The following is a 21479-nucleotide window of genomic DNA, read 5'->3' as shown; positions in this document are numbered from 1 at the left end:
CATACTGATGACATCAGGGATCTCCATACATATGCCCATATATGGCATGAAACATTCGGGTTAAGAAATGGTAAATAAATTCATTCCATTAAAATGTCATGCAATAGTCAAACTTGTATTTAAATTCGTAATAATATTAAAAGTTAAAACATATAGCTTACATGATCATACTTTTTTGTTAAAATCTTGACCTGACTTAATAATAATAATGTAATAAAATAATCCTGGTCAACACCCATGTCTTAATTAATTATAACTTAATTTATTTGCTTTATATGCAACTGACTCAGCCGCCCGCCTAACGAAAGGAGGGATTCACATGAATGGCCGTTTTGCGTTTGCGCAGTTGTGTGTGAACCAAAACTTCCTGCAAAATAGTGGTCCCTAACAACAGACAAAGCTTAACAGTGTGGATTCAAGACATTTATTTTCAAACATAGCACATTTACCTCCTCAATGGTAAGGTCAATATGTCGTTTTTACAATTCATAAATGCATGATTTACGATAGATTGTAGGCTATATTAGTTAGTGCTGTGACAGTGAATGTGGGGCCATTTCACTCGATCCCTGCTTAAAACTGTCCCCGACTATTATCTGGAGCCTAAAAAATTACTTTAGTGTATTATGGGTCAATTGTTCGTTCATTATTTACCGTGATGCGTTGGCTGCAGAGTATGTGGAACACGTGTGGCTACGTTTGCCGTGTAAACCCCACATGCCAAAAGAATCAATATAATGGCTTTGATACATCTGAAACGCGAGCTATAGATAACGTTACCGTCCCTGGCTAACCAGTGTTGCCATGTCCGCTTGTTTTAAGCGACCTCTGGCTTATAAATATTGATACTTGCGGGTCGCGGTTTATGGGGGCTTGTTTCTAAAGTGTAGTTGCTTATTTGGGCTTGTTTCCGAATGTTGTTTAAACCAGTGGTTCTGAAACATTTTCATATCAAGTACCCCCAAATTAATATGTATTTGTCTGCGGACTGAATTTTGTGCCAGGGACCTGTGTACCAGGTTTGTGTTTAAAATACTGTACATTTGTGATCCCCCCCCCCCCCAAAACATCTTTTGAAAATAGCATATCTGCAAGCTCTTGTAGATAGGTTATTTTCAAATAGTCAATGTTAGAAGTGCTCGTGTGGCTGTGTGGTTACTACTTTTGGGCTTGTTTTCATAGACCTGGTTGCTTATTTCTCTCACAAAATCTGGCAACACTGCTGGCTAACGTTGGGTTCTTGTTTAGTCTTTATCGGCTAGCTAGCGCGCTGCTACTGGTACACATTCATTCCCCATTTCCCCGAGACTATCTTATAATACTCAGTATGTTGACTTGTCTTATGCTAGCTAATGTGGTTGCACATCAGAACAATAACACAATATTATATAATAATACATAATACCGATCGTGGCTAGCTGCACATTAGCAATCCAGGAAATAGTCTAGACCAGTGTTTCTCAAAGTGGATTCGAGAGACTCTTGAGTTCTTTTTAGGGGTATCTAAATTGACCCTTACATGTGTTTTTAACTCTTAACAGTGTACAAATGGAACAAAATGAACCAGTTAGGGTCCATTTTGTTGAGGGGAGACCTTGGAAATTGTAAAAGTTTGAGAACCATTGGAAGACAACAGTATAAAGCTCACCTTCAGACGATAAGGTTTTACCGTCCTTGGCCGCGTTCAGCTTCAGCGTGATTTGCAAACCAGGTGTGTTAGTTATAGAAGCATTGGTTTACTAACAACGTAGCTCAAATGAACAAGTGTTAATTATTAGTGTTCAAATGAAGCCCCGCACGTGCGCTGGTATTTATACGCTGTCAGCAGAAATTGTATGAATACAGGCACGGACTGTGACTGTCATGCTCTTCAGTCATGGAAGTATGATTAACAGAATCATAAGCGAGGCCTTATAGTGTGAGGTTTAAGTTTAATAGTGTAAGTCAGTCTGTTAACAATATTAACAACACAACCAACACAAGACTAGGATGGACATACAGGTCTGTGCAGCAACATTGCCTAGCATTCTCGACGAGCTATAGAGTAGACCAAACAACATACAAGCTAACCACTTAATGAGGAGTTATTGTAAAATGTCATTTATGCAATATGGTGCATACAGTAATTGTACTAAATCTACAGCAGGCAAAGTTGTGTAACAACAGTAGTCAAATATGATGACATGCCTGCCCTGTACCCATGATAACAATACCAATGATAGCAGAAGTTAATTAACAGACATTTGCCTGTGGTTAAATGAAGACCTCGATTAAATGTAATTAATGCTTGAGGCTCCTGCTTTAGTGCTTAGCCTATTTCATTTTAGGCCTGTACACCACTATCTCCCTCCCTTATCAGTTTGGACCAGTTGGGATCCTGCCTTCTGTCTTTTCTGGAGTTTCCAAGAAGACACAAAGATTGAGAAGCTCCAGGGTCATCTTAGAACTGGTCCCACTAGGAATAATCAGGACAGAGTCTGATAGTCTTGTACTCTAAATTCAGCCTTTAAAATGTTGTAATCAGGTGCTAAACTATCAGGATTCATGAGGACAAATTCCATGTAAAAAATAATAGAGTGACTCTAAAAGTTAAGTGGAATTCAACCAGCCATGGCACCAAGCATTATAACAATTATTGAATACACACAGATTTAATGAAGTGGTGCAATATAGAGTCAGGTTATCTTTTATTTGCAGAAAAGGCTACTATTTTCTGTCTGACCACCAACATACTCGCCAAAACCAGAGTGTAGAAGAGAGAGTAACGTCACGCTTTGATCTCGCCGCAAAGCAGGCTGCTATGGGCTATGGTTCCAAACATTGGAACTATCTCATTGAGATAGACAGAGCACTTCCACATTCCATTCTTATAATGGGAGTCAACGCTAGTGTCATAACTCTCTTATACGGCTCTGCCCAAAACCATGTTAATCAGTTATCATTGGTTCTGCAATGTGCATTCTATAGGATCTACTATCTCTCCCGCTTTTTGTTTTTGGTCTCTCCCTATTGTCTTCCATCCTTTCTTGTTTCTACAGCCTCTAGCTCTGCAGTTGATCTCAAGTGTCTCAAATGTCATTAAAATGTGAACGTATTCTTCGCAAGTTAATTTCAAATAGTAGGATTATTATATTTATTGTCTAGAAGTTCTTACTGTTTTGGAGAATAATAGTTAAGATCTAACTATAGTAAGTATAGAGGCTAATTGTAAGGGTGGCCTTATTTTCCTCTGAATGTCAGGGTGCTTTTGGGATCATTAATAGAGATCTTGCATAAGCTGACATCTGCTTTGAAATTGTGGGATCCTGTTGATGGTACATGTGAACCATTAACAAGTGCTTGACATATTAGGATGCTTTTGAATGTCGCGTCTGACCTATTTACCGGGGTTTCTCGCATTATGGCAGTTATATAAATGTTCTACCCAGTGGTGTAAAGTAACTAAGTACATTTACTCAAGTACTGTACTTAATTACAATGTTGAGGTATTTTTACTTTACTGGAGTATTTCTTTTTTTTCCTTTTTTTATTTGTACTCCACTACATCTCAGAGGCAAATATTGTACTTTTTAGTCCACTTAAATTATTATTATATTATTACAAAACTACTTCAGACCTATATATATACTTTGGCAATTTGAAAGTAGTCGCTCTACAAGCTCACAATGGGTCACTTTGCGATGCGGTGTGAGCTGGTAGATCTGCTATTTTCAAAGAATTTGTAGTTGTGAAATGGGGCCTCCTGCATAATGAGTACTTTTACTTTTACATTTTGATGCCAATACTTTTGTACTTTTACTCAAGTAAATTTTGAATACCAAACTTGTCATCTTTCTACACTAGGGTATTGAAACATGTGAGTACTTCTTCCATGATGGGTTCTACCTATATTTCCGTTGTCAGTAAAAGGCCAGCAGTGGCATAAATGAGGTTAGATCTTATCCCTTTAGAGTACCTATTGATACAACAGCTTGTACTTGAACACCTAATGCACCAGGAGAATATAATTCCCTGAATTTAGGTTAGGTCGTGTAAGGAGGCACGCTGCCTTAATCCAACAGTAAACACAATAGTGGTGGTTGGTACTGGTAGGGATGCAATGTCAGTGACACACGTGCCTCGTCTGCCGATCTTGTGCGGGACATTATAGTGAGTTCCCCACTTGCTGTGTTGTGGGGTAGTAACCATGCCTTGCTGCTGATCACCCACGTGATAACAGGCAGGGGATCCACTCATTGATGTTAGTGTCGGGGATGAAGGGGAGGGGTGTAGCAGGCCACAAAGACTTCATAAAGCAGTGAGCCACTGTCCAACTCATTATCTGCCCATGTGTTTTTGACTGTTTGTGTGGATCAGGGTCCAGAAAACCTTCCCAGATACAAAGAGTAGGCTAAACGTGCAGACGTGTCGGGTCGCTCTGCTGCAGAGATGGAGGACTCGCAGGAGCTGCCTGAGATGCCGGTGAGTTCACACAGTTCAAACCCTGTCTTGTCAACTCAAATTAATTGGATTGTAATCGGAGCCTGCCCGATGCCAGGGTCTGATCCCAATTTTGGAGAGTCCTAGACCACCGATTGCTGATGTTTTGACCAATATTTTGTAAAATGCAAAATCTTGAAATAAATTTGAAAAACCTAGATTTTATTGAAGTTTTCACTTGAGAACATTTAACATTTAGCACAATAAGTGACTGGTCATGCCAATATTATCTACACAATATATACTGTACAGTATATATTTTTAATTCTCTCTTGGTCCTCACACACGTAACACAAAATGTATATGTGAATGCGTTTATTTTTTGCAGGTAAAGAAGGCCAGGCTTGAGTTGGATGTTTCACAAAAGAAAGAGCCAAGGTCAGTCTTCCATAATTTCTAGGCTATTCCTTCATACGTAAAGATGAAAAACCTCTATGTATGAAATAAGCCTGAGCTCTAAAGCTCAAGCTCTAATTTTGTATTATGTGTATCAGTTCTATCCCTTTTTTCTTGCCTTTATCCTTGCCTTTTCATCCAAATGCTCTCATGTTGCTAGGAGACAAGCCAAAACTCTTGGACACATCCGGTCGTCTCTTAGTTGGTTAATATTATCTTGTAATTAGCATAGACTAACTAGGTTAGCTATAATCAATCAATTTAGTATGCTAGTCAACAATGGAAAGGTTCATGGAAAGAGAAGCCCACAAGATCATTTCTCCCAGTATACTGTAGTTGGATCTCACCACAATTATTATGGTAACTACTGGACTTTATAGCTAGCTAGCAAGGCTAACAGCTGACCAACAAACAAGGCTTTCTCATTTTGCGTTCAGGAAACAGACCCAAAGTACATTGTAGTAGTTGAGTGTTCACTTTTATTGTTGTCAGTTTGAAACCGTCATATTGTTTTAGCATCTTTCTGGTTTATCTGAGCTAGGTAGTAGATATGGATATTCATATCTAGATTGTTTTTTTTTTACATCTTAGTCACATCAAAAGTAGACCAATTACAGCTCATGTATTACGTGCATGGCATCCCAAAACAGAACCACCTCCGGTCATCATGAACATTATGCATGAGGAAATTCCTGTTGAAGTGAAAAAATTGGGTCAAAACTTTGTTTCATCAGCAAATCTCGTACTTACACCAACATTGTTCTTGTGGTGTACTTTTGTAGGTTAAGTATTTATAAAGATCACTATTTCCTTTTCGTTAAGCAGACAGTTTGTCCATGTAGGGGAGGTCTGTGCGACAAAAAGTGGCTGTATTGATTATCCAGCCCCATGTATGGATAATTACTGTATCCAGGGCTTAAGTTATCTTGCACTATACCATGGACATTTATCTTTTTTTATTTTACACATAGTTTTGTTTTTGACTGGGATACCACTCCGATATTCAGATGTCACTGGATTCCTGCGACCTGTTGATGATTGGGACGAATGACAGCCAATGATATGCTTGCAAATGTTCCCATGCTCTGGGCGGGTGTGTAAGCGAGCCACAGCGCTCCTCAGAGTGGACACAGACGGCTTTCGCTGGCCGGTGCTGGGAACAGAGCTGGGAACAGACAGTACTGCCGCAGCTTGTTTATAAACAAACTGTTCATTGTATCCGATAAATAGATCACGTAGTTGTTCAGTATTGATTTAATATTGCATATACAGCCTCTTTGTTTTCGCTGTGCCCACTCTGCCTGCCCGGCGAGAACGAAAATTACAGCCCGGTATCCCTGTCACACTCATGACATATGTCATTTGTTCTTGTTTGAAGTGCCGGTGATGATGGGAGCCCACCTGTGCTCCTTGGCTCAGCAGAGCAGGACAGGTCTTACTCTGCCCTGTCTTCTGGCCCACTGGATGGAGGTAAGTGGACAACGTGGGAAGACTCCGTTAACAAAGCTCACACCTTCCCTTCGGGATGACATAAGAGGTTGACAGTTTGCTCCTGCTTTACAGAGCAGCAACAGCCATCCGGTCCAGAGAGAGAGGCAGCGCCTCAAGCATGTGGTGACACCATGAACTCCTACACACATTCTGGTATGAAGAGAACTTGAACAATTCTGGGCTTAAAAAACAAAGTTGTGAAAAAAAGGAATCTTGTATGAACTATGTGTTGTTATTTCATTGAAGTTGTGACCTGCAAAGAGACAGATACAACCGCTGCCTCTGAATATACCTCACAGATGTACCAAGGAAGCAAGTGAGTATTTTGCATAAATGTGCTATAAATATCCCAATATTTCACAGCTATAAGAACTGTGTGCACTGCTGAACAAAAAAAAACACTCCTGTATTGGTGACATACAGTCCGTATATAATTTGCGGCAGTTAATCTGACAGGTCCTTTATTCGCTCTGTCTCTCTCTCGTTATTCCAGCCCAGCTGTGACAGCCTATACCAGCCAGGTGGCTTTCCCTCCTCTGGTCCAATCCACCGTGTACTCTGCCTTCCCTCAAACGGGCCAGACCTATGGCCTTCCACCGTTTGGTTTGTTCCCCCCTTTCTTCCCTCACGGTCCCGCTTAACATCGTATGCTCACTAAAACCAGCACTGCGCCTCTGCCTTTGCTCTATTAGGCTTCAACATGCTTTGGCGCTGTTAATTCAAAGGCTTTAATTTTTTCCTGACACACACACACGCACACGCACACACACACACACACACACACACACACACACACACACACACACACACACACACACACACACACACACACACACACACACACACACACACACACACACAGACAGGACTGTACAACCTATTGCCTCTATCTAACTTACTTTCACTCTCTGCTCTTTCCCTTTGTTCCCCTTTTCTTTTCTTTTTCTGCTTCTGTTGCTCTGTTCATCTTCAGGTGCTATGTGGCCTGGCATAAAGACAGAGACAGGGTTGCCTGAGGCTCCCTCTGTTGGCCAGCCTGGGTTTCTCAGCTTCAGCTCCGCATATACCTCAACCCAGACAGGCCAGCTCCACTACTCATACCCCAGCCAAGGCAAGCGGCATCCTCCACCCTGTCTCACAACATCTAGCTGTCGTATGCTTTCCACATATTTTAACCGGACAATGACCCAAATGGACTGCTGGTTCTGCAGGGGCACAGCTCTCTTCCTCTTTCATTTAGCCACTTACAATATTGTCCTGGTGTCAAGCGGCATGCGTTTGATCCGGAAATATAATAGTTTTTTTCGGAAGCATCTGTCGCTTTAATGTTTGTTTTCTGTCTCCAGGTTCTAGTTTCACAACGTCCAGTGTGTACACTAACATCCCGTCAGCTACAGCTGCCACCACTGGCTCAGCCACTGTGGCACACCAGGCAAGTGTCCTCAAAAGTAGAGACACCTAGATTTTATTCAGTGGAATAAATAAATCATTCTTTGTCCCTCTTCTCATTTTTGTATCCCCCCCATATGTTTTTCCCTTTCCATTTGTAGGAATTTAACAACTATAACTCTCTAGGACAGAATCAGTTTCCTCAGTACTATGCACCACCTCCCAGCTATGCACCAGCTGGCCTGCCCAATAGTGATGGCCATGGTGCCAGTGTGGGAGTGGCTGGGTATCCAGCAGTCAAATCAGAGAACACAGCCTCAGCCGGGCTCCCTAACACTACAGGTACTTGGCATTTTTCTAGAAACTTTCCTCATTTATGATGGCTTTATGATGGCTTTCATGTTTTACGTCCAACATATGACATGTTGTTGTATTGTTTGTCAACATATTCTATGTATTGACTTTATTTAGTATCAGGTTTGTTTTTCAAATGTATTTAAAAATATTTTTTTTATTAATGGCAAACATGTTAATTTCAACCTCAGATGTGTCCCCACATGAGAACCTCCCAACAGGCGTTGCCCTTCCGACGGGTGTAGCCCTTCCCACGGGGGCCAGAGACCAGGATGAGGCAGCAGGCAGGAACTCTGTTGGAAAAGCCAAGGGCAAGGCAAAGAAGTCAGATAGTTCCCCAGCTACAGACAGTGACCTGGAGGTAACTGTGTTATTTGTAATGGCAAAGACATCACTCCTACACAGTGTCTTTCATTAAAGTGCAGTTTTAGATGCACCATATGAGTGTCAACACATGTACACGTCATTATCTATTTACTTAGACCCTCCAGAAAAACAAGATTATGCGATCGCATAATTCACTGCATAATCAGCCAAATGGCGCAGATTTGTTTTCCAAAAGGGTGCATATTCACCGCAATAATCGCATATTTACGCGCAAAATATGCAGTGCTCGCTTGATTTCACAATCCCCGCATTTTTCTGCATAAAGTTTATAAAGTCATCTCCTCACCCATTCGTTCATGTTCACACACAGAAACAAAACAAACCGCTGTGCCGTGAAAAATACAGTGCTCCGGTGTGTGTGTGTGTGTGTGTGTGTGTGTGTGTATACACGTGCGTGCGTGTGCTGGCTGCACCGGCTCTGTGCAGGGCAGAGTACAGTATCTTCTGCAGCAGAAGATACACTCTCCTCCCTTGCTCAATAATTATGATTTAACCTGCTCTGTCAAAATTCAAGAAACCTTCGTAATGACAATTAAAAGTTTATCCTACTTGATGCGACGTCTATTGTAATTTCGTTTGAATGTTCTTTTTAATTTAGGGTCATGTCATGTGGTCTACCTGCACAGCCTTTGTGATCTACTGGTAGATTACGATCTGCCTTCTGGGAACCCCTGCCATAGAGTGTAGGAAAATCACATTTTTTAAGTTTGCAACTTCCGCAAGTTCCCACAATTTTTGCAAATTCCTGCAATTTCACTGCATAAATTCACATAATACCCCCGCATATTCCATCGCATAATCAAGTATTTTTGCCTGCAAGATCAAGGATTTTTGCCTGTATAATCAATGGTTTTTGCCCACGTTTTTCTGGAGAGTCTAATTTACTGCTTTGGTTACATAATGTACATTAGAATATAAAATGTTCTCATTAATAGCTTTATTTTTTAGCTTTATTATTGTTGTTGTTATTATTTAATTTTGTCCAAAGTTATTACGTTCCCAAACGTACCTGAATAATTGGGTCAATGTTGGCCAAATGCAATTGTGTGCAATAGTCATAGATTTGGCTCATAAAGCTATCTTTTCTCCAGGCATTATTTACAGCTAGACTTTTCAAATCAATCCACATTTTACAATGTACCATTGCAACAAAAGCACAATTACATTTTGTGTGTTTTGCCTATCTCATCTAATCAATAGGCTAAACATGCCAGACCACAGGTATGATCCTTTCAAGACTGCAGTGATATTGGTACAAAATCAGCAGCTTAATATGATTTTTAGCTGTGTTTTACTTTTGGCTATAATAATAGATGGAATAGAATAATAGATTCTGGAAGGAAAATGCAAAGCATTTATTTTTGCACATTAAATTCTTTTAAAACCAAGCTTTAAGCAGTTACGTTTCTTTTTACTTCCATCTTGTAGCGGATATTTCTATGGGATCTGGATGAGACCATCATTATTTTCCACTCACTGCTTACTGGCTCCTTTGCTCAAAAGTTTGGCAAGGTTTGTACCTCTGAATAACTCACAATCATATAAAACCTCCATCATAACACCATAAAATGACAAACTTGGGTTCCATTTATGTGAAGAATGTATGTTGTTTGTTTTTATTTGCCCAGGATCCAGCCACTGTGCTGAATTTGGGCTTGCAAATGGAAGAATTGATCTTTGAGCTGGCAGACACCCACTTGTTCTTCAATGACTTAGAGGTACAGTGAGTCGTACCCTGCTTCGGAATGCTGCAAATAACTCCTTGTTTTAGTAGGCCTGAAACCACAGGCAGATAGGATCAGGGATGTGCTGGCCACTGAGAAATTCGGGACAATTCCAGAATGGCCGCGCCATTCCAGGCCGCCAAGACAGGGCAAACGGCCGATGGGCCACCCGAAAAAACATTTTTTTAAATTTTATTTATTTTTTAAAATATTTTTGCTCGTTTTCGGATTATTACGGTCATTTCCGGGTCGCACGGCCCAATTATTTGTTACGTTACTGTTTGGGCTGGGATGCTTTTCAGCAGTGGCGTAATTTACATAGGGTTGCTGGGTTAAAACAGTGAAACTCAAAAAATGATTGCTTCCCTCTGTTAATATTTTTTCCTCCCAAGGAGTGTGACCAAGTTCATGTGGAGGACGTGGCCTCTGATGACAATGGACAGGACCTGAGGTGCGCTTCTTTTGTCATTACTCTGCCAGGTTAATCACTTAAGTGATCTCTATTTGGCGAACATTCTGTGAAAATAGCAGATCTACAAGTGCAGTGCTTGTAGATCTGCTATTTTTGCATTGTGAGCTTGTAGATCTGCTATTTTTGGCTAAGACATTTGGTGTTGAGGGAAAAACTGTCAACTAGGGTTTAAGTGGTTAAACAAACAGTCAATACAGTAAATATTATAAAAATTGTACACAAACCTGTTTCCACACTGTTTACCCTCCTTAGTAATTATAACTTCTTGGCGGATGGCTTCAATGGCCCCAGCGGTGGAGGGCAAACTGGTGCCACCACAGGAGTACAGGGAGGTGTGGAGTGGATGCGCAAATTGGCCTTTCGCTACCGGCGGCTAAAAGAGATCTACAATGGATACAAAGGGAATGTCGGAGGTGAGATTGCTTCATTATTTGGATCACTTGAGTGATGTTTGCTGGAAACACTTTAGGCTGAACTCTGAAATGTTGACTCATGTATTGTGTTTACCAAACAGTGGTATAATCCCTAAATGTTGTGTTTGTTATGGAAACAACATTTATTCTTAATTACCCACCATCTCTGATAGTTGTATCAAAAGGTCAATTACTTCAGCTGTTGATGTATTGAGGCTGTCCTCTTGTGCCATCTGCTGGCTGATATTATAAATGCATGCTGATCCCCAGGTCTGTTGAGTCCTATGAAGAGGGAACTTCTCCTGCGGCTACAGTCAGAAATCGAGAACGTGACAGACACCTGGCTCAGCACAGCACTCAAATCCTTGCTGCTCATCCAGTCCAGGTCAGCACAGGGGAAGGTTATTGGCATATGTGTCATTATTGACTTGGAAGATATTAATTACAATAGTTAAAAATACCCATGGGTGCCGTTGGGGTGTATTTTCTGGATAAACTCCAAATGTGTGTAGAGTGTAGATAATAAAACCATGGACATGCTGGTGAACTTTCTGATGCCTCCGTCTGGTCACGCCCACCATTAATGTCCCCCCCCATGTTGTTTATCAATCCAGCGCCACTAAATAATACCCATTACTGTGTAGTATGTATATGTCTATTGATATACCTAGAGAGTTTTTTTGTGTGTGAGGGGTTGTCAGTCACAGCACCAGATACCAACTAAATTCCTTGACTGAGACTTTTTGCTCTAAAGTATTTTCTGACTACTGACAGGGGCAAGTGTATGAATGTCCTGGTGACTACCACTCAGCTGGTTCCAGCTCTGGCCAAGGTGCTACTCTATGGCCTCGGAGAAGTCTTCCCCATCGAGAACATATACAGCGCCACCAAGATAGGTAGATTTAGCGCACACACACACACACACACACACACACACACACACACACACACACACACCACAAAACACAGAGTATTAATCTTTTTCATGTCTTACATGACTGTAAGACATGACAACGATAGTTTTTAAATTTACACATCAGTTTGGAAGGCGGTTTATGTATGTCTAATTTCTGCCTGTTGCTCTCATTCACATAGGGAAAGAAAGCTGCTTTGAGCGGATCGTCTCTCGCTTTGGGAAGAAAGTAACCTATGTGGTGATAGGAGATGGGCGAGATGAGGAATTTGCAGCAAAACAGGTACATAAAACAACAAAAAAACAAGAGAGTCTAATAATGGCTCCCATGTGGATGTCGGACTTCCTGGGGCAAGTCTATAATGTCAGTTGTCTATGATGTATGACTCTGATATTTGGGAAAGGTTTCAGCCCGAGCCAACCACTATTCACTTCCATTAAAAATTAAACAAGACTGACATGAAATGTCATTACAACTTGGCTAATGGCTACCAATAGAAAGAAAACAAGTGCATCTGTGTCTGTTTTTTTGTGTGCGTCTGTCTGTCTGTGTGTGTGTGTGTGTGTGTGTGTGTGTGTGTGTGTGTGTGTGTGTGTGTGTGTGTGTGTGTGTGTGTGTGTGTGTGTGTGTGTGTGTGTGTGTGTGTGTGTGTGTGTGTAACATTTCTGGGGATACCTTATTTATCCTCTCCAAACTCCGTAATCACTATCAGATCGTTGTCACATTCCCTGTCATTGTGAAAGAACAGAATGTAAGGTGTGATAAATCTATATTTTAGTTAGTTTTGTTAGCTCACAATATTGTGTCTGTTTTGGGAAAGTTCTAATTGCTATGCTGAATAATATATCTGAGGCTGATTTGGATTGGGTTTTTCTTTGCAGCACAACATGCCTTTCTGGCGGATCTCCACCCATGGGGATCTTGTGTCCCTACACCAAGCCCTGGAACTGGATTTCTTGTAAAGGAGTGGGAGTAGGAAATTGGGAAAGGGAGGGTGGCCTGGATGTCAACACACTAAAAGGGAACATAACATTTTAGTTATCTCTCTACTGGCTTGTGGAGTAACAGTAGGTCTTCAGAATCCCTCATAAAGCCCTGCAATTACAGTTACACGCGCATCACAAGCGTATCCCTGCTCTCTCTGGTGACCTCTTATAATTCCCAGCGGGATGGTAATGTACTGAGGTGGACATTTGGGTCGGTAGTGATTGTGGGAAGCAGACTGGATGTACAGTTTATATAGCTTTTCGTGCCCAGAAATCTCCCACCTCTACGGCAGCTAACCTCTTTAAGGCTGAAAACTGGCACTGACTGGGGCATGGAAGGGAAGGCGCCCACCTATTTGTCTGCATTCTCCCTGATTCTCTTTCTGTGTGTGTGTCCTTTTTTATTTTTAATATGTATACGTGTGTAGCTCAAGGTCCCAGAGGATGCCATTGTCCATCTGGTTTCTCCCTGTTGATGTCAGAATAGAATCAACCAAAGGAACTGACTGGTGATCATTCTGCACTGTCATGCTCTTTGGTTTTTATTATTTAACTTTTCTCTTTTCACAGTCCTTTTGTGAAGGAAATATCACAACTCGAAAATCTTTTTTTTTCCTAGTTTGTTTTGCACTCATTCCCAAGCTTGAAAGCAGTGGTGTACAATGTTGCAGTTGAGTTACTGAGTTGAGATCAGTGATTCTCCTTGTTTTTTTTATAGTATAGTCACATAATCAGATTTTTGTTGGTTTAGTTTAACTCCTTGACTAAAGGTACTGATAGTGTTCTCCTTATTAACCATGATACTCCCAACCCCATGATCTGACCAAACCAGACCATCAGTCAGTCAGCTGTCCTGACCTCTCCACTGTGTTGCAACAACAGTCTGCTGTGGCCTTTTTAGGGGCTTTAGACCAGTGGTTCTCAAAGTTGGGTCATTGAGGGGGGTTCCAGGGGGCCACCAGCAAAATGAGTTTATGTAGCCTCATAATCACTTTGATTCTATTTTATAATTTGGCTGTTCAAAAATACCTGATCTACACACTCTCATTGTGAGCTGTAGATCTGCCATCTTTGAAGAATTAGGAAAAATCTTCAATAGTTTTAACAACACAAATCTTTGCTTATGGGGGTCCCTGACACGAAATATTTCCAGATGGGGGTCCACGGCTAAATACATATCAATTTTGGGGATCCTTGAAAATGTTTGAGAACCACTGCTTTAGATCTCTGCACTCTGGGGTCAGAGATCTGAGGACTGGAAGGAACCAGCTGTGAAGTTTGTGCATGTTGAGGATCAGTGGCTGTCAAATATGTCTACTACTAGACAAGCCAAGGTATTGGACATTCTCTAGATCTTCTGGTGTTACTTTGAAAGCTGGTACTGTACAATTTCTTGAAAATAATCTTGGAGTATTATGTATGTATGATGGAGAAAGCCTGTCCTTCTATTGTGTCCATTGTTCCTAAGTGCAAAGCCCTAAGTGTCCTTCATTTCGTAAGAGGAGACTTCTATTGAATAAGCAAAGGGTTTGGATGTAAATTAATCGCACAATTGCACACAAATTGTATTAAATAAAAATGGATTTGTTGGGTGACAGTTGTTGGATAATAGAGCATTAGAATAGGGAAGATATGAATAGACCATGCTATCAAACACCTTGATAAACTATTTTTTGGACTGCCTCTTAACTCTTAAAAAAAAATAGACAGAGGTTATTCCCTGGGAAATGTTATGTAAATCTCTCGCATCACAAATAATCACAGTATTCACAAGCGCATTAGTTTTAAATATTCAGGGTGGAGAGTTAATTAGATTGGGTGGAGCCCATTCAACTATTTGGGTGTGTTAACCAACAGAAATACATGTAGTCCACTTGCAGAAAAAACATTTCTTTGTAGGTAAATTTAGATTTGCACAAAATTCCAAATACTTTGTTAAATGTATTATTTTTTCAGCATGATGTTCTTTTTAACCCCCCACCCCCTCCAATGTTCTTATATCCAAAGAAATCATTTTAAAACAGTCAGTTACTTTTTAATGACAGGGTACATTTTAAGTGTGGACCATTATGCCTTATTTATACTTTGTGTGATGGTGTCACACACTGAAAACCGCTGATCTACAATCTCAACATGTTGCATTGTGAGCTTGTAGATCTGCCATTTTCGGTGTGTGAACTGTTGCACAATCAATTATGGATCAGGCAGTAGTTGTTAATTGTTATAATTTGCAATAAGGTGGCACTTGGGGGATATTCTCTTCATTGTTCTTGACAGCTACTACCCCAAAAGTAAGCTAAAACTCGTACAGCAGTGGATTTTACACAGATTCTGGCATCATCGGTCACTTTGATAACCCCATACCCTTGTCATTAAATGTCATTGGTAAACACAAGGGATGACTGTGCAATACATTTCTAGCTAGTGCTAATGGTCAGTGACTGTATTTCAAGAGGTTAGATTCACCTGAGAAAGCTGGAGGGGGTCAACTATCCCTGGTTTGTGTGAGACTGACTGAACAATACTGAGCCTGAGGAAGATTTTGCATTTACAGTACAAACATGCAGCTTGACCATTAAGAATGTGTATTTTTTTTTATTTCCTTGAGTATTTGTTGTCCTTTCTCTTGTGTGACTGTACATATTTATATTGTGCCTTTAATCTTCATCTGTACACGTAATGTGTTTAATACATTAAGGTTATCATCACCGTTATGTCAGTATCATGTTATTATCTGAAGTGTTATTTTACTTTTTTTTTTACTTCATACTTTGTGCTACCAAGGCTTATTGTCAGCTATATTAGGTTAATTCATTTTGATTTGACTGTGTTTATACTATAATTATTTTCCTGTGAAATTATCATTGCTCAGCAATAGTTGTCTGCTTTGAAATGGAACCCCCTCTTGCCTTTTGAAAAGGAAATGGCATTGTTTTGTTGCTGTGAAATGCTTGTTTCGCTTAGACAATCAATCTGTTGAATATGGTATGTTGAATAAAGTCCACAATATCCTCATATGATGGCGTGTATATCACAGGTAATCTCGTGCTAAGTATGATTTTTGTTTAGTTCAATGTTGTACTACCTAAATGAGTCAAAGGGAAATAGGCCTATTCTGAATGAATCATTTGTGTCCTTTGGCGAAGTCAATGCTGTCCTACGTTTTATAAAGTTCAGAGACTATATGCAATCTTTACATTGTTTTCAAATAATCATGGGGCTTTGCCTAACTTTTTCTCTACTTGCATTTGTTTCCTAGTTGGTTAGTTATAATTTTGTGTCTGCATGTCAGTCTTTCGTGTAAACTATGCCATGGCAATGGACATTTGACCATGCAATATTTATGGGTTTTATGCTTTAGATTTTAAAATTCTGTTCTTTTCGATGCCAAAAACTGTATTTTTTAAATGTCATGTCTGTTTTATTTGTTCCCGTTTATATTATTTTAATTGTCTTTCACCTCATTTTTCACCGAGCTGTGAGAGCACATAGTATTGTAATATTTGGCTCAACATGACCCTCTCAATGCTGTTCAAATACTTAGTGATTATGGAATAGACATCATGTCCCCACACTTGCTGTTTGGGACCAGAACACTTTATGGTCCAACATGATTTTCCTGTGTAGTGAGGACACAAGACGATGTAAATAAATAATTTGAAAAAGGTTTGACAAATGCATAATTTACTTATTCATTAAAATATAAATATTTCATATATTACAGAAAACAATAAATTAAAAACAGTCCAACGTGCCATAACACTAGCTTTAAGTTTATAGAAAATACATTTATAAGCAGGTGTTGCGATGACCATGGCCACCTCCACCGGTTCTCTTATGGATGTAATTGTATTTAAAGGAAAACTTCACAGACTGGATGAACCCTAGGTCCGTAATGATCTAGGGTTCATACAATTTAAATACGTTCTGACACGTAATAAGAAAGGCAATGTCAGTTACTGTCTGTCACATTTAAGCCCATATTCAAAACTAATTGCCTCCTTGTATATTACATCTGTCTCTTCTAAAGCTGACTGACAAGGTCATGATGCATGACTTCCCATGTGATATACATGTGTCTGTGCCAGTGTGACTAAACCGATCTGTCAACAGGGTTGTTAGATGGTGCAGATCAGTTGTAGAAATTCTCGGCCAATTTCCTCATTCTTTTATTTTCACGTTTTTGAGTCATTGTCTGTGGCCTCATGCCATCCGTGAGATGTGGTTCTCTGTCTTCAAAGTCTGTCATCCTCCGAAAATCCACTGTATCTTCTCCATCTGAGCATAGATTTTGAGAGTGCTCCACAGTTTCTGACCCTCCGCTCAAACTCTCTTCGTGCTCACGCTTACCAAGCCTGGGATGAAAGAACTTATAATATATTCCTTTTAGAGAGAGACCAAAGACGTATACTGCAATTATGATCAAACTTATTATGATAGCATAATAAGCTGGCAGTTCAAAATACAATTGTTCCCTGTAAATCTGCAAGCACCACAGACCACAAAGCAGCCCAAGATCAATTATTATGTAGATGTGGTAGAGAATAGACGTGTACCTCGTTTGCCCATCCAGCAAATTGAACCAACTGAAATACCAAATTAGGCTTACTGTACCCCGGTAGAGCCACTCTCCACCAGGACTTTCCATGAAGCTTGTCTTTGATCGCCAGGTGAAAAAGAAAAAAATCATCCAAGAACATAGAAAGTGGGCGAAGATGTAACAGGGCAGCACAGAGGCAAAAAGGGCAATAGCAACAAGACGGGCAATGATGAGTAGCAGGTTCCAGACAAAGTTGATAAAAAAGGAGCAAAGGTTTTGCTTTTTCGTTTCAGGCAAGATGGAGCGCATTGAACGATGGTACATTGTTAAACCACAGGCGATGGCTGATGCTGAACCGGCTGCCTTTAACACTGAGGAAGAGAGAGGTCATTATAGAAAAGCCAACAATTTGCCATAATACATTATGACAAATAATACTTGTCATGTCATGGTACCTTGTGTCATACCCTGTCACTCACTGAAAATAACTTGTGATTAAAATCAAATCATACGAGGGGTGCGGTGCATTGCTCAACGACACATTGGCAATGCCCAGGAGGCACCTCTCCTGGGACTGAGCTGCTGACTACGACTCACTGTATAATTGACATGACTGCAGACCATTTTCCAAAACATAGTGTGGTTCGTTTGGTCTTGGAAGAAGCTAATATTTGCCATTCATTTGAATATGTATGAAAATCAACTTACAGGGGACTAGAAACTTGCTTAAGGTGTTTTACTGCCCTGTAATTCTTTTGTCAAAGTCACATTATGGTTGCAGCCAAATATATTCCCTGGGGAAAGACTGATTTATGAAATCAATTTAAATACGTATCTGTGACTTATTAACCATGCCGTTTTGTTTACTTGATTATTAGGTAGGTTACATTTTAATGAATTTTGAGAAAATGGAAACAAACACATGACAATTGCAACCTCTAAAAATTAAGTGATAAATGACAAAGTGATCTGTTTTTATTAACGAACTGGCCGAAGCAGTGAGTATACAGTAACATGTAGACTTGTGGGACCCTAATTAATTTTCACGTGACATGTCTTCTGGCATTACAAACTTTGAAGAAAACTGAACTGAAACTGAAACAAATCTGTTGGTTCAGCAGATTTATCATAGCAGATTTATCATTGAATACAATCTGACCACTATAATAAAACTATCTTTCAGTGACATCTCTTGGATAATATTATGTAAGTTTGTATGTGTTTGTAGGCTATCATTGAGTTTTTGGATTCCTAACATAGTCTCACTTTAAAGCATGTACCTACTTGTTAAAGGGTCCAAATGACCTCTCTGCACAATGATAGTGAGCATGAGGGCGAGCTGTGGAGCACTCTCAGAAAATGTCTCTATGAGTCGCAGCATGCTGAGATCATGGGTCAGAAACTGCAAGTCTGCAATACCCTCAGGGTCACGCTTCTTTGTCATAAAGCTGTGTATGGAGACCTCCATTACACAAGCATACCTAAAGAAGAACATTTGTATGAATTAATCTGATGTTTCACTTTGCTTCAGCACCACCAGAATAGCAAGGATAAAGAAAACTGATGGCACATGGCATATGAGAGTATATCGTAATAAGATATGGTCTGTGAATATTAAGAAACATAATGTCGCAGGCAACATAAATGTTTTTGTATGGGTAGTTCCAATTAGATTTTACCAACTGTAAATACAGAATATGCTAAATGTGTTTAATCTTAATATAGAATGTTTGTTTATGGAACTCTGCCATGCCATTTGTATTCATAACAGACTACATTAAAAATACATCTGACCCAGCCCTATTTCCTGTAAATGGACTGAGGAATGTCAGGAACCCATGGGAAAAGACTTGGTTGTACATTTTAATCACTTTTTGTCCACTACATCAGCAGTATATCCATTATACCTGTAGCATACCCAATTTCCCCACATACATTGTGAAAACAAAGTACCATAAATGGAAATACAGCTCATGGCAATTTCAACATACTAAATTCTTTAGTAAACAAAGTTTGCACAACCTGAGGTAGACTCCCATCTGAAACACGTGTAGAGCCACGAGAGATGAACGGTTGAGGCAGCGCTCTACTACACAAGAGTTTGTTTTGTAGTTGTCATAATGATACCACAGCCAGCTGAACATCTGTGTAAGGGCTGAGGAGCCGAGCAAAAACAGTAGCAAGAGCCCCAGGAAAATATAGTCTGCTTCTTGGTAGAAAGACACAACTGCCCATATATCTAGTCCTATATCCAGCAAAAAAAACAGCAGACCTCCAAACATAAAGACAAAATCCACCGAAGAGTACTTAAAGGTGTCATCCTTCATGGTGTCCACAGATCAAACTTTCAACTACTGTATCTGCTGCTAGCAGCTGTGTGCGTGGGCCTTCTATTTCTCTCTCACTCATATCCTAGGAAGTGCAAACTGAAAGTAAGCAAATAGCCAAAGTTCAGATTGTCTAAACACACCCCTCCATTCCCATGGACCCGCCCACTGTAACATGAATTCTTAAAGGCACTTTGCTGTAGTTCAAGTTGAACACCTGAGTTGATGTCAGGTGTGAAATGTACTTGTGTAATGCTCCACCTTTATACTATTATACGCAAGTCAAACAAAGGGCTATATTTTGTATGTTGATCGAAAGATAGCCTGTGTTATGAACGTGCCGTTTTAGAACAGTCTAAAATGGAATATGATAGTTGAAGTTCCTGCATAGCAAATGAGGAAAGGCAAAACATATCTCTACTGACCTTGACCCTGGGTTCAGGAGAGTATAGGGCAACTAACCAGGTTTATTTACAGTATACTACTAGTATTAGTATAATGTGATATAAATAAAAAAATATATATACAAATTCCTAGAATACCGCTGTGCAGTTTTATTCTACACACATTCTATGAGTGAACCTTCAACTGATACTCAAGTAAATAAACTGTGAACCTTTAACTTCCAACCGATACTCAAGTAAATAAACTGTTTTGCAATCAGTGGCATTTGAACAAGTTATACAAACAGACAGAGTAAAAAATGTATTTGGCATACAGTATAACTTTTGGAATCCACCAGACACTGTCATACACTATAACGTTCACCAGACACAAATTAATAAAGCAGATATCAGGACAGGAAAGTAGTGCCTTTCCTTACTTGATATCCGCTTCCGTTTCAACCACTTTATGGCATAGTTTTAAAATGGCTGCTTGAAAGACATGGAAAGATCATTTGAACTGAATATAATACATCCAAGTGTCATAAAGATAAATACCAAACATATTTGTGTACCCAAACAACTGAGTGGCACAGCAAGCTAATAGGACAAAATTAAATAGTCAAGTCTATCAGGTAGACTGTACATTCATTGTTCTCTGAAAAGGTAAACAAAGTTTAACACAATCATCCAAAAATACACAAATGCATAGTTTTTATGCAATAGGATCTAAGTAAAGCCATGTGCACTACAAAAGAGGAACATTTAAATAATGTAAAAATAAAAAAAAACATTCATGTACAAACAAATTATTAATTGTGTACAAAATATCTATCTCTGCTGTCCGGCAGAAACCAGCTAACTCCAAAATGTTCATTTTTCAGGAAATGAAAAAAGTGGAGTTAGGAGGTTTTGTTCATCATTGATAAGAACAGCTGAATGGACCACCAAGCTCACAATGAAGTTGGAGGTCAAAGGGGGGTGGAGCCTGGAGTCAGAAAAAACAGCTAACTCCGGTGGAGTTAGCTGTTTTAGCAGAAAGTTTGAGGATCCAATGGAGTTAGCTGGTTTTGTCAGAAGCGCTTTTTAATGATTTTCATTGGTTCAATATATTTTTTTTACCAACACACAGACGTAAAGGGTAAATGGCCCTGATTTATGGGGGAAAAATGCAAAAGCGTCAAAATGGAGTTAGCTAGTTTCTGCCGGACAGCAACAACATAT

General features: G+C 39.8%; 2 protein-coding genes across 5 annotated transcripts; one reads left to right on the top strand and one right to left on the bottom strand.

The window, feature by feature from the left end:
- The first annotated feature begins 324 nt into the window (after nucleotides 1-324).
- On the top strand, nucleotides 325-13616 carry eya3 (EYA transcriptional coactivator and phosphatase 3). Of its 4 annotated transcripts, XM_084081019.1 has the most exons (20): nucleotides 325-459; nucleotides 4357-4461; nucleotides 4808-4857; nucleotides 6254-6345; nucleotides 6439-6519; nucleotides 6613-6682; nucleotides 6860-6969; nucleotides 7340-7477; nucleotides 7713-7798; nucleotides 7917-8097; nucleotides 8301-8470; nucleotides 9697-9717; nucleotides 9925-10008; nucleotides 10125-10214; nucleotides 10613-10671; nucleotides 10945-11105; nucleotides 11376-11490; nucleotides 11880-12001; nucleotides 12201-12301; nucleotides 12901-13616. In XM_084081019.1, the coding sequence occupies exons 2-20, from the start codon at nucleotides 4429-4431 to the stop codon at nucleotides 12979-12981; spliced, it is 1845 nt and encodes a 614-aa protein (XP_083937145.1). In that variant the 5' UTR covers nucleotides 325-459; nucleotides 4357-4428; the 3' UTR covers nucleotides 12982-13616. The 4 variants fall into 4 exon arrangements, with proteins under 4 accessions (XP_083937145.1, XP_083937147.1, XP_083937146.1 ...); XM_084081021.1 differs by lacking the exon at nucleotides 7340-7477; XM_084081020.1 differs by lacking the exon at nucleotides 9697-9717.
- Nucleotides 13617-13742: 126 nt separating this feature from the next.
- LOC311062177 (XK-related protein 8-like) lies at nucleotides 13743-20570 on the bottom strand. Its single transcript, XM_084081024.1, has 3 exons — nucleotides 19568-20570; nucleotides 18830-19026; nucleotides 13743-17916 (listed from the first exon to the last, which is right to left on the bottom strand). The coding sequence occupies exons 1-3, from the start codon at nucleotides 19870-19872 to the stop codon at nucleotides 17138-17140; spliced, it is 1281 nt and encodes a 426-aa protein (XP_083937150.1). The 5' UTR covers nucleotides 19873-20570; the 3' UTR covers nucleotides 13743-17137.
- Nucleotides 20571-21479: the final 909 nt, after the last annotated feature.

The sequence above is a fragment of the Gymnoscopelus microlampas genome, assembly GCF_963454915.1.
Source record: "Gymnoscopelus microlampas genome assembly, chromosome: 15".
Classification (NCBI taxonomy): domain Eukaryota; kingdom Metazoa; phylum Chordata; class Actinopteri; order Myctophiformes; family Myctophidae; genus Gymnoscopelus; species Gymnoscopelus microlampas.
The sequence above is the reverse complement of the archived record's forward strand: the minus strand, read 5'-3'. Positions and strand labels throughout refer to the sequence as shown.